The 12,870-nt window shown below is 47.2% G+C and overlaps 1 protein-coding gene across 1 annotated transcript in view; it reads left to right on the top strand.

Annotated features, from left to right (window-relative positions):
• Positions 1–12,870, top strand: part of Ust (uronyl 2-sulfotransferase) — a 274,167-nt gene that overhangs the window by 183,270 nt on the left and 78,027 nt on the right. Inside the window, exon 5 of the mRNA XM_038339559.1 lies at positions 733–886. Coding sequence (XP_038195487.1) covers positions 733–886 — 154 coding nt within the window. The remainder of the gene's footprint in view (positions 1–732; positions 887–12,870) is intronic.

The following is a 12,870-nucleotide window of genomic DNA, read 5'->3' as shown; positions in this document are numbered from 1 at the left end:
TCAGAGAAGGGGGAAGGATTCCTGTTCCTAATATGGATCTTGAAGGCCTTGCCTTTGAACAGGTTCTTACTGCATATGTGGTATCTTTATGGAAGTATTAAAGCTATGGAAGCCATCCAGAATGGCCACCTTGTGACCCTCAGCCCAAGTCCTCCCCAGGATAGCCATGCATGCAGCCCAACACAAAACCTGAAAGCCTTCTTAATACCATGGGAAACACTATCCAGGTCTTTGCTTAAAGCTCAGTTGCATAGTTCTAAAGTACAGACCTTGTAGATAACAACATCCATCACCATGTCAAGTGTTGGATGTGCCTGATAGATATATAATTCAGTTGTTGTTTCCTGATGGAGTCTCATTGTGCAGCTTAAGCTGTCCTCAAACCCCAAATCATCTCCTGTTTCAGTATCCTCGGTGCCGGGGAATGATTCCAGCACTTGGGGATAATCATCTTGTTTTGCATTTCTGCCTTTTACCTTTGCATCTTTACATTTCTTAACTCTGGTCTCTCAGTGTCCTTATGGGCACCGGGATCATGTGTTCCTGATTCCTGCATGGTAACAAAATGCCTACCGATTTCCAGTAGCCTGTCATAGTGGTGGGAGGCACTTTAGCAGATGGGCAATGGTTGGATTAAGTCAACCTAGAAGGAAAATCTGTCTCAGCAGGCCTTATTTTCTTGCAGCAGGGATGAATTGTAATGAGTTTCCTGTTTGTGTGCCCGTGTGTTAGGTTTGGAGGAGACCAGCCCGTCTACATCAACATCATTAGAGACCCCGTCAGTAGGTTTCTATCCAACTATTTTTTCCGTCGCTTTGGAGACTGGAGAGGGGAACAGAATCACATGATCCGCACCCCCAGCATGAGGCAGGAGGAACGCTACCTGGTAAGTTCTGCATCAGGCCCGAGGTGGCTCTCTGCTGCCTTGGAGCCAGCGGGGAGTCCCGGCTGGGAGCTCCCTGATGGCTCTGTGGGTGAGAACCCAGAACACCTCAACTGATCCCAGATTTGCTTTGCTCAGTTTGTCTTTATTGCTGAGTTGTATGACGTTCCTTGGGAGTCCTGAGCGGCCACTCCCATCGTTAAGAACAGATGTGTGTGGGGATCTCTCTTTGCAGAGGGCTGCAAAGTTTGTTCTCAGTCTTCATCCTATTCAGTTCCCATGGCAGCCACTCCAGAGAGTGGGTTCCAAAGGGACCTAGATGTCCTGTTCCCCTGAGAACGTACCTGGCAGTTGCTGGTCTGATGGCCCGCTGATTGTCCTCTAGCCTTCTGGCTTCAAGTCCTGCTTTCCCCCTGTGCCGTTGATGACGGTCTGCCGTGCTCTACTTGGTGTTTATGAATCTCCATAAAGGATGCTATTGTTGGCCTCCAGTTGTTAAAAAAAAAAAAAAGGAATTACTCACAAAAATGGAAGGCAGAGCTGTGTGCCATAGACCAGCCTGCTATGCACCAGAATGAAAGACATATTTCTCATCTCTTAGTGACTTGGTGACATAAAGCTCACTGAGGAGCTGTTGAGCCCCATGCTTAGGAGGCAGAAATCATGGCCTCTGCATGTGAGAGCCTAGTGAGTTTCCCAGGTTATCTTGTGCTGTTGGGCAAGGGCATGGCCAGGGTCAGAAGTGCTGAGGCATTGTTGCAGATGTGTTCCCACAACTGGAGTGGAGTGTACACAGCACCTGTGTCCACTCCTTCTGGTCCTCATCAGCAGCCTTGTCACCAAGAGAGGATAGCCACAGTGTCATCACAATACCCAAACCCCCTTTGATGCTTAAAAAAGTCGCGGTATGTGTTTCGTGCTCAGGCCACTTTTGTAGGTCACCATGGTATCACTTTCACGTCTTAAGATCTGGACGAGAGATACAGAGGACAGGTTAAACACCTCATTCAGCCATGTGCTTCCAGGCAGTAGGCGGGCCCAGACCAGACTCAAATCTGTCCGCTTCCCACCAGTACAGGCTGAGCATCCTTTTATGAAAATCCACAATGCCCTCAAATCGCTCTGAGCATCGACATACTGTACCCCAACTTCACACAACATCGTTATCAAAAATGTATGTTCACTGTGAACACCGCATAAAATTAGTTCTAGGCTGTTGTCTATGAAACGTGCACGGGCTTCATGTTTAGACTTGGTATTCCCCCAAGATACATCATGATAGTAACTCTTTAAGGTTTCTAAGCATTTCAGTGTTTCTTTATTTACCTGAAGCTTCAGGGATTTTTTTTTAATTTTTGTTTTGTTTAGTTTTAGTTTATGGTGTCAAGTGCCCTAATCTTTGTCTTAAATTGCCAGTTAGGAGCATGGGTACTGATATATTTTTGGTTCAGTGACATGATGTATGTACTCAAAATACAGATTCACCTCCCAAAGGAACAGTGTGTTCTAGTTATCTTTGTTATTTGTATTGACTCTTACAATGGATTTATGTTGTTTTTAAAAGAGTACATTTTATTTAATTAAAAATATATTTCAAAGGTCTGACTTAGTCTTAATACTAAGAAAGTGCTGAGAAGCCAAAGATACGGACATGAATCTTCTTTGTTTTATTAAAAATAGATTTTTCTCTCACGCAATATATCTCAGCCACAGTTTCCCCTCCCTCCACTCCTTCCACCTCCCCTCAACCTCCCCTATGCCCTAGATCCACCTCACACTGTTTCCCTTTAGAAAGGAGCAGAACTTCAAGAGACAACAACCAAACCTGACAAAACAAGATACAATAAAATAAAGCAAAAGCCCTCATATCAAGGCTGGACAAGGCAACCCAATAGGAGGAAAAGAGTCACAAGAGCAGGTAAAATAGTCAGAGACACATTGCTCCCACAATTAGGATTCCCACAAAAACAGCAAGCTAACAGCCATAACATATATGCAGAGGACTTTGCACAGACCTATGCAGGCATGGTGCTTGCCTCTTCGGTCTCTGTGAGGTCACATGTGCCCTACTTAGTTGACTCAGTGGGCCATGTTCTCCTGGTGATCCCCACTTCTTATACAGATTTTCCTCCTCCATATTCATGGGGTCCCCAAGCTCTGTGGAGAGGGACTCAATAGGGACCTACAAATTAGACTGTCTCTGTGTGATGTCTGGGTCTCTGCACCCGCTCTCGTCTGCTGTGGGGGAAGCCTCTCTGTTGATGACTGAAAAAGGCTCCGATCTATTAGAAATTGTTTTATTGATTTTTTTTCCAGTTGTGTTTGGTTCTACCCTAGGTCTCTGAGTTACCCGGTCTCCCCAGTCCCTGGCCCGTGTAGGTCACGGGCTCTCTCTTAAGGAGTGGGTCTCAAGGTAAACCCAGACACTGGTTGGCCACTCATACAAGTTCCGCAGTACCATTGCCCAGCCCATCTCACAAGCAGGACGTACTTCCGGTCAAAGTTTTGGGCTGGGTTGGTGTTCGGGTTTCTCCTTCATTAGCTGGCCACCTTTGCACACCAGAGAGACTGGAATGTGGGGGTGAAGGCTCCATGCAGACACGAGCTCGGTCTCTCTGTGTTCAGTGAGCTGCGTGGATGTTGTCCTCTACAGCAGGGCGCCACTGTCGGATCGTGGAGAGCGACTCCCTGTTCTAGCGTCAGCCTGGGTTGTTTGGGGATCTCCATGGGAGGACACGAGTCTTCTAAGTTCTCTCTTTCAAAGAGCAGATGGGAGCTGAGGGGAATCATCTGGACTCTTCTACTCTGTCAAACTCCAGTGTCATCCTGTAGATCATTGTGGTCCTCAACCTTCCCGATGCTGCAACCCTTTAATGGAATTCCGCATGTTGTCGTGACCCCACCCCACCGTAAAATTATTTCGTTGCTACTTCACAATTGGAATTTTGTTACAATTATGAATCATAATGTAAATATCTTGTATGCAGGATATCTGACGTGTGACCCCTGTGAAAGGGTCTTTTGACCCTAAAGGGGGTGGTGACCCACAGGTTGAGAACCACTGCTATAGCGCATCCCATACATCACAATCCTCCTAAGTTTGTGTAAGTCATACCCTACAGTCTTTAGAAGGAGAACTTGCACATCGGGAGTGGGGCATGGTAGAGCAGTATAGTTTTCTCTTCCTTCTTGTTGTTTTCAGGGCTGAGAATCACATCCAAGGCTTCACACTTGCTAGGCAAGTGCTCCGTCCCCAGCCCTATATTTATTTTTTTTAAGGCTCCCCAATGTTGAACGTTGCACTGGTAAGTGCCTGGGTGGCTTCTGACTTGAGTGGTTCCAGGGACATTCTCTGATGGAATTCTACCCTCAGTGTCTCGACGTTGCCCCTTTCCCAGCAATGAACACTGTGCTCTGGACATGACTGTTTCAGCTGAGCTCACCAGATTGCTTCTTGGCTGGGCTCCCCAGTGTGGCAGAGGGAAAACCGGGGGCGGGGGTGAGAGGGGGGAGTCCAAGTTACCCCATCTGCCCTGGCCTGATCCCGTTCAAGGCTGTTTTCTTCTTCAGAGAATAGTTTATTTATTTGAAAGATACTCTATTGGCTTTTTCTTTTTTAATAGCTGAAACATCTTTTTTGTTTTGGTTTTTTTTTTCCATCTCTCTAGTCCCATGCCATAAAATTGTCCCAGTCAGAACCATCTTCAGTTTGGCAAGCCTGGATGGTCACTTGTGTAAATCAAAAAAGAGTATTGTTTGTTCTCAGTGTCTGCTCAGCAAAACTGAAAGGGCGCCACCTCAGCTGAACTGAGCAGGCTACCCCCCTTGGGGATGCTGCACCAGGCCACTCCCTGTATGCCACATGCCCACAGACTCAGTGCTGGTGTGAATCGGGGCGCTACTCCAGATCTCAGTGCCCCGAAGCCTCTTGCTTTAACCAGTTGCCAAAAATCTCAGTGTGCTCTTGGCCCAGAGTCTGGTGGAGCTTCTGAGCATACAGCTGAGAAGGCGTCCAGCTGAAGGGGCTGAGGAGAGGTGGTACCTTGCTGTCGTGGGTGGTTTGGAAAAAGATGGAAAGGGATGCTGGACTCTGCCTTGCGGAGGTGGTGAGGTCACTTCCTCTTTACGCAGGTGTGGGACTGGCAGCGTGGGACTGGCAAGAGCACAAACCTCTCATTCCCGCAGTGTGACAAACACCCCCTCAGACCTTATGTTTTACCTTCTAAATGTAAAGAAAAAGAGAGCCCAGCCAAGTGCTGTATTTTCTGGGCAGAACCGTCTCCGGTAGGGTCAGCTGCTGCTGTAGTGGTACCTGCACATCTTTGTCGTTATAGAGACATAACCGCTAAAATCATTTGAGGTGGGGCTATATAGCTATATAGCTCTCTTGGTAGAGTGCTTGCCTATTTGCATGAAGCACCAGGTTTGATACCCAGTATTTCTAACTTGGCACCAGCGGCTGGGAGGTGGAAGTGGGAAGTTCAAGGTCATCCTCAGAGAGAGCTTGAAGCCAGCCTGGAATACATCAGCCGTTTTCTCAAAACGGGGGTGGGCATTTGTTTTCAAACATTCAAGCCTTCTCCAGTTCTTTATAATTTCTAGAAACATCTAGCTTTTATCAAACTTGCTGCTTCTTTCTAAAACATTCTTTATTGGCATTTACCAGAGAATGATGTTTAGATAAATTAATGACGCACAGATGACTAACGTGAAGAAAGGCAGTGGCCACAGGCTCAATCATCTTTGTCGCCTCAGCCCTACAGTGTGACGCTGGCAGGAGGATACCAGCCGCCCCGGCCCTCTGTATGAGAACATGAGCTAGAAGCAACTGAGGGTTTTGAGAGGAAAGCAAGAAGCAGGGCTACGTTGGCTAGTTTATATCAACTTGACACAAGCTAGAGTCATCTGAGAGGAGGGAACCCCGACTGAGAAAATGCCTCCATAGATGAGGCTGGAGGCAAGTCTGTAGAACATTTTCTTAATTAGTAATTAATGGGGGCGGGCCCAGCCCAGGGTGGGTGGTGCTATCCCTGGGCTACTGGCCCTGGGTTCTTTAAGAAAGCAGGCTGAGCAAGTCAGGGCAAGCAAGCCAGTAAGCAGCACCCCTCCAAGGCCTCTGCATTAGCTCGTGCCTCCAGGTTCCAGCTCTGCTTGAGTTCCTGCCCTGGCTGCCTTTGATGATGAACAGCTATAGGGAGCTGTGAATTAAATCAACCCCTTCTGTCACAAGTTGCCTTCGGTCATGGTGTTTCATCACGGCAATAGTAACTCCAAGACAAGGGCCTTCCCTGCCAAGCCTAGCCCCTTCTGCTCTAAGCCTCTGTAAGACTGGCTTTCTCATGCTGTTCTTTTCGCTCAGCCAGCTGTGCAGCGAGAACTCCTGCTTGCCTTTTCCTGACAGCTGTGCACACTTCAATAGTGGAATGTTTATCATGCTGAGCTTCATCCTCAGGCCTAGCTGCTGCCCCAGTAGGCCGCCCCACTACTGGAAGGGCAGGATGGCGTGGGGAGCATGTTCCCATTGAGTGAGCCGCCTCTGTGATACGAGTCATCCAGCTTGGCTGAAACCCATGGAAATAATGCATGTTTCAAAGAAAGGCTGCGTAATTGACAGCTTCTTAATTCATAAGGAATCCAGTGAGTCATGCTGGCCCTCTTAGATCCCGGAGAAGCCTGACAGTGGGTCAGACTCAGCTGGCTTTTGCTTTTTTATTACTATTATTATTACTAATTGTTTGAGTTAGCCTCGAAAATTGTGGGTTTTCTTATGACGTTTTCGTGACTATGCATCTTTTATCGTGCCATTGTTTCCTGCTCAAAAATGTCCTCGCCAATGTTCCTCCCTGTCCCTCCCCTTAACCTTTTACCGGCCTCCTTCCTGTCCCTCAAATGTCCCCCTCTGTAATAAGTTATGCAGTTTAATTTGCCTGAACATTTGGACTCTGGACATCGTTAGCTTGGGAGCTATAAGTGTGAAATGCTGGCGGGTGGAAATTTCCACTCCTTCTTCGCCGGCTGATGTCTCAGTCATCCTGGGAATGAAGCCTTGGGTTTTATCTCCATTCTGAAACATTTTTCTTTAAGAAGAAAGCCAGTAAAGGGTTTGATTTATAAGTATTTCAGCGGATAACTGTGTTTCCAGATTCTTTCTGAAAGCTGGAAAGGAAGTATGTGCTCTCTAGCTGCTTCGGAGTTGGCCTCTGATTGCAGGCCAAGCTAAGGGCCTGGGGCTTGGTGTATTGCTGCCTGCTTTTCCACTGTGCTAGCTGGTGACTGCCAGAGATTGGCCTCTGTAGGCCTCATTTGTCTGATCTGTAAAATGGGACTGTTGGATATTTTCTTAGCTTCCTCATGGGTTATTGAGAGAGCCAGTTAATCCATACAAAACTTAGAAACCTCCATGGGAACCTAAAATCTTCAAAGAACACATATCAGTATTGGTGCATCTATACCCTCAGTTCTGGTAATGGATCTTTGTGGCCTAAAAACGGTCCCTTTCCTCGCTAGTGACATTTCAAGAGGCATCTGGTAGTGTTCTAGTGAAAGGGACCATCCATCTCTACCTCTAGGCTGGAGCTTCTCAGCTGGAGGATCCTGCAGAGGCCCCTGCTTTTCATGGCCCCTGACGTGGAGGGCTGGGCCCTGAGCTGTCAGGTCTGCTGTCCCTGCTAAGGTCTCATATGGTCTCACTGGATCCCACCCTGTATTCCCAGCAGCTAGAGATGCCTTGTGATCCCAGTCTGCTGGCAACCATGTGCCCCGGGTTTATTTGCTTGGAGCTTGTGTCCGCACTGGGTTATTAAGTCATGTGATCAGTATGCCTCCCTCTCTGAGGACTGGAGGGACTGGAGGACCCCAAATACCCTGCATTGGGGAAGACAACGTCCTGAGGCCCAGGATTCCCTGCCTGAGAGATAGTCTTTCACGCCCACGACAGATATTTTATAAGGAAAGGCCACTGTGTGTGATGTACAGTGTTTTGGGTCACCTGGCAAACGAGGAGGAAGATGAACCAAGTAGGGGCGAGAAAGACATGGAAAGCAGAGAACTATCAAGGAGTTTGGGGAAAAGGGAGAAACAGAGAACTTGAAGCCTTATGAGCTGGAGATTAGAATACCACCAACCGTCTCCTGAGCTGTCAGCGGAGAGCATCAGCTGTGCACAGGCTGCCTTCATCCACACTGTTCACAAAATGCCTGTCTTCCAAGCTCCCATAGAACAACCCACTCATCTCTGAGCACTCAGCTGCTTTTCTAAACCGAAGTTTAAACACCACCACAATTCTCCCCAAAACGTATGGTCACGTCTGTCATGTACCCCATTCCTACTGCCAGTTTCTATCTTAGTTAGGGGTTTTATTGCTGTGATAAAAACAATATTTCCAAAGGTAACTTGGGAAGGAAAGGGTTTATTTCATCATATAGCTTGTAATCCATCATTAGGGGAAATCAGGGCAGGAACCTGGAAGCAGGAGCTGATGCAGAGGCCATGGAGGAACACTGCTTACTGGCTTGCTCCCATGGCTTGCTGAGTCTACTTTCTTATAAACCCCAGGACCACCTGCTCAGGGCTGGCCCCACCCACAAGGGTCTGGGCCTTCTCATATCTATCATCAATTAAAAAAAAAAATGCTCTGCAGGTTTGTCCACAGACCAGTCTTGTAGAGGCATTTTCTCAGTTACGGTTTCCTTTTCTCAGATAACAAATTGACGAGAGAGAGAGAGAGAGAGAGAGAGAGAGAGAGAGAGAGAGAGAGAGAACCAAAACAAACAAACCAGGATCTCAGGCTAGGGTGTGTCACCGCTTGTTAGCAGTGCCCATGTGAGAGACCAGCGCCAACATCAGTCCCGTCTCCCTTACATACCTATATACCATTGAGGCAGGGCCAGGGGAACAAGTGAGAAAATCAAGCCACCAATAAAGGACAGTGCATGGACCTGTGTTAATCACTCATGTTGCCAGGAGAGGGAAAACACGAGAGTCAGCAGAAAGATGTGTGTAGTTATGAGAACTACAGGAACCCAACTGCCAGAGAAGATCAGGAAGTGCTGCATAAAGCCGGGCCACATGAAGATACCCATCCTAACACCAGCAGGCCAGGTGGTGGGAAACTAGAAAAAGCTGTGCAGAAACGGATCCGGTTCCGACCACCAAACATCACTGATGCTGCAACGTAGAGCGGACGAGCTCCCAACGGATGTAGAAATACCAGCCCATTGCTAGTTCCTATGATGGTCCAAGTGTAAGATTAGCCAAGGAACTGTTGTCTACAGTTTGCCATCCTCCTGCAAGGAGCAGCTCCAAGTGGGGCAGGAAGGCAGTGGGGAGTTCAAAGTCCCTGCAGTTACTGTTGCTGTTTGCAATAGATAGTGCAAACCTACATAGCTTAAGATAAGCAGAAGGTGGGTAGAGAAGGAGCAAGACAAAGAGAGAGGGAGGGTTGGGGATGGGAGACACAGGCTCATGCAGTGACTTGAGTTGTCACTGGCTAGCAGTGATCAGGAAAAGAATAGAATCCAGGAATGTCGCTACAGGCACTGGGCCAGCTTCCCAGGAAAGGAGAAGCCCCTGAGACTGTAGGGATGAGTGCAGATACAAGCAGGGATGAAGATCAGAGGAGAGGACCGCTGCAGATGCTGGAACACTCTAGAAAATGTGCACACTCCTGAGAACAAACAGGCTCACTCTGTGCCGAACCACACATTTGGCCGGAGCCCATGAGGGGGAGGGGGGAACTGCAGGAGAGGGAGCATTTCTCCAGATGTTCTCTTAGGCCGTTCCTCCTGACCTGCTTTCTCCAGGCAAGGTCCCATCAGGACCATCAAACAACCACAGGGGCCACCAGAGCACAGCCAGGTGCATCCCGCTGGCCACCTGTCAGCTGAGTTCATCCGTTCCTCCCTAACTGTGAGTCAGCAGTCCAGCTGCGGGCCAGCCATGGACCCTTGCAGGGCCAGGTGGCTGGCATTTACTAAAGCCTTGTGTGCTCAGCCTTGGCTGCTCCTAAGAGTCATGATCAGGGGAAGGGGGGGCAGGGATGGAAGGTGGAGGAAGCAGGGGTGGGGGTGGAGTCAAGTCAAAACCACCCCATGCCTGAAATACACTACAGGAATGTGGCTAGTCTATGATGCAGCCTGGCTTTGAGGATTTTGTTTCGTTTTCTTACATAACGTTACATTGTTACATTACGTTTCTTAAAGCCCCAGAAGTGATGCTTTTGTGTAGCTGTGGCTGAGAGCCATGTGTCCACTCTCCTATGCTGATTTACAAGAGGTGTGTTCTTTATTCTTAGCCTCTGCCTGTTTAGAAAAAGCTGCATTTGCCCCCTCTTAAATTTTTCTGTTTTCTAGACTTAATTGACACGCACAAAAAAAGGTCTCAAGGAAGTCCAGGGGCTGGAAAGATGGCTTAGTGGGTGAAGAGCTTGCCACACAAGCATGAGGACCTGAGTTCAGTCCCCAAAACCCACACAAAAAAGCTGAGTGTCAGGCCCAAGAGATCAGAGAGCAGCGGTGCTTACGTTCAGGCCTAACGACCGGAGCTTGATCCATAGGTTACACAAGGTGGCAAGAGAGAACCCATGGCCTTTAGAAGCACACAGTAGCATGTGTCAGCGCGCGCGCGCACACACACACACACACACACACACACACACATTCATACACATGCACATATATTTTGTTTTTCTTTTAAAGTTGGCTAAGAAGACCTACAGAGAAGACTCTTTGGGACTTGCTGGCCAACCATGCTCACTGAATTTGTGAGCTTTATGTTTAGTGAGAAACCCTGTATCCAAAAAAAAAAAAAAAAAAAAAAATAGGATGGAGAGCGGTTAAGGGCATCTGACATCTGGCATTAACCTCTGAGTTCCATTTGTACATGTGTGCATGCATGTTTACACACACACACACACACACACAGACAGAGTCAAATGATGTAGTACAATAACTGCTTTATTTATGAATATCCCATGTGTACCTTCAGTCAGGCATTTCACTAAAAATCGAGTAAAGAATGTTTATGACCGGGAAGCCATAGATTGAGTACGGCACACGGCATTTAAAATCTCCCTTTAGAAGCTGTGCTTCAGGCAATAAACCAGAGTGAGCGTTTGGATGAACTAAGTACGTTAACACTTGGTCATCACCTTTTCCCTTCCCGCACGTTGTCAGTGCGCTTGGAACCCATCGTAGTCTCTTCAGGGGCTTTGTGACAGTCTTTAAATGCAGGCACACCCATGCAATGGCGTGTGAAGTAAAATGATGTGGACCAATAGAACCGGGTTTCAAATGCAGTCGGGAAAGACCTTTAAAGCCCGCCCGAGCCTACATGGGGCGAAGTGCCTCAGAAAGTGGTAAAGCTGTGGCTCCATTAATCTGTGATAGAATTTGAATTTTACACCCTGCCCTTGTTTTGCAAATGCTGGCACGCCGCTGGAGTTTTTCCCAATTTTGCTCTGCCGTGTTTTTCCTCTGCCCAGCTGTTTTGCATACACAGTATAAATTCCCGAGGCTGCCTGACCTCCAAACAAGTTCTTAAAAATATTTTGTCCTCCGAAGACAAAAAAAAAAGTAATGGTAACACATCTAAGAGATTTATTAGAATCTCAGCTTGAATTCTAATTGCAAGCACTTATGAAAATGTCAATATTAACATGAAATAGTTGGCAGTTCTTCTAATAAATGTAAATTGAATTAGATAGTGTGTAATTGGAAAAATACGCCCTCCCTTCAGCCTCTCAAAACAAGTTGCAGAATCTGTTAGCTGCAGCAGCCTTGCCCTCTAATGGCTGGAGACTGAAGGACAAGGCTCAAAAAGGCTTAGAGACTAAGAGGGAATGATGGGCAGGTACCATATCGAGGGCACATGTTAGATGTCAGCAGGAGCATAGCAGGCGGACTCATGATGGGGGGCTGGTGAAAAGGCTTCACCTAGTATAGAAATTGGTATATGTCGGGCATATGGCACACACCTCTGTAGTTGGAATTTTCTTTGGGCCACCAACCAGCTCCCAAATAAAGACACGGAGACTTATTATTAATTTTGAAAGCTTGGCCTCAGCTTAGGCTTGTCCAATTAGCTCTTTTAACTTAATTTCACCTGTTTCTATTCATCTATGTTTTGTCTCAGGGATTTTTACCTTTCTTTCATTCTCTATGTACTGCTTTCCTGCTTCCTCCGTGTCTTGCTGGCTGACCCGCAGCATCTCCCTAGTATCTCTTTTTTTTGTTTTTTTTCTTTCTTATCCTGAACCTAAATTCCTCCTACTACTTACTCTCCCTGCCCAGCAGTCCTGCCTATACCTCCTCCCTCACTATTGGTCATTGAGCTTTTCATTAGAGCAATCAGGTGCCTTAGGCAGGCAAGGGAAAACAGCAACACATCTTTACATAGTTAAACAAAGGCAGCACATCTTTGCACAGTTAAGCAAACATTCCGCAACAATGCCTCGTCTTAGTTTCTTTTCCTCTTGCTATGATGAAGGACTCTGACAACACTTCAGGGTTATCGTGTATATCAGATATTTACACTATGATTCCTAACAGCAGCAAACTAGAATTGTAAGGCAGCAGCAAACCAAGGGAACCCTCCATCATGGTGGAGGAAACAGAGGCAGCAGGAGATTGAAGCAGTTTATCCTATCATAGCCCCAATAGCAACAGAGAGCAGGGAATGGTACTGCTGCTTAGCTCCCTTGTCTCTGTTTATACGGTCCAGGATTCTAGACAGGGAATGGTGCCACCCACAGTGGAAAAGTGTTCCCACCTCAGCATAATCCGGTCAGCCACTGTCCACCTGTGGGTTGCAACCTCTTTGGGGGGGGGGGGGTCAAATGACCCTCTCACAGGGGTTTCATATCTGATACCCTGCATATCAGATGTTTACATCATAATTAATAACAGCAGAAAATTAAAGTTATAAACTAGCAACAAAAATAGTTTTGTGAGCCTGGGGTGGTGGTGCATGCCTTTAATCCCAGCACTCAG

The sequence above is a fragment of the Arvicola amphibius genome, chromosome 8 (genome assembly GCF_903992535.2).
Source record: "Arvicola amphibius chromosome 8, mArvAmp1.2, whole genome shotgun sequence".
Lineage (NCBI taxonomy): Eukaryota > Metazoa > Chordata > Mammalia > Rodentia > Cricetidae > Arvicola > Arvicola amphibius.
This window is presented reverse-complemented; position numbering and strand designations above follow the sequence as displayed.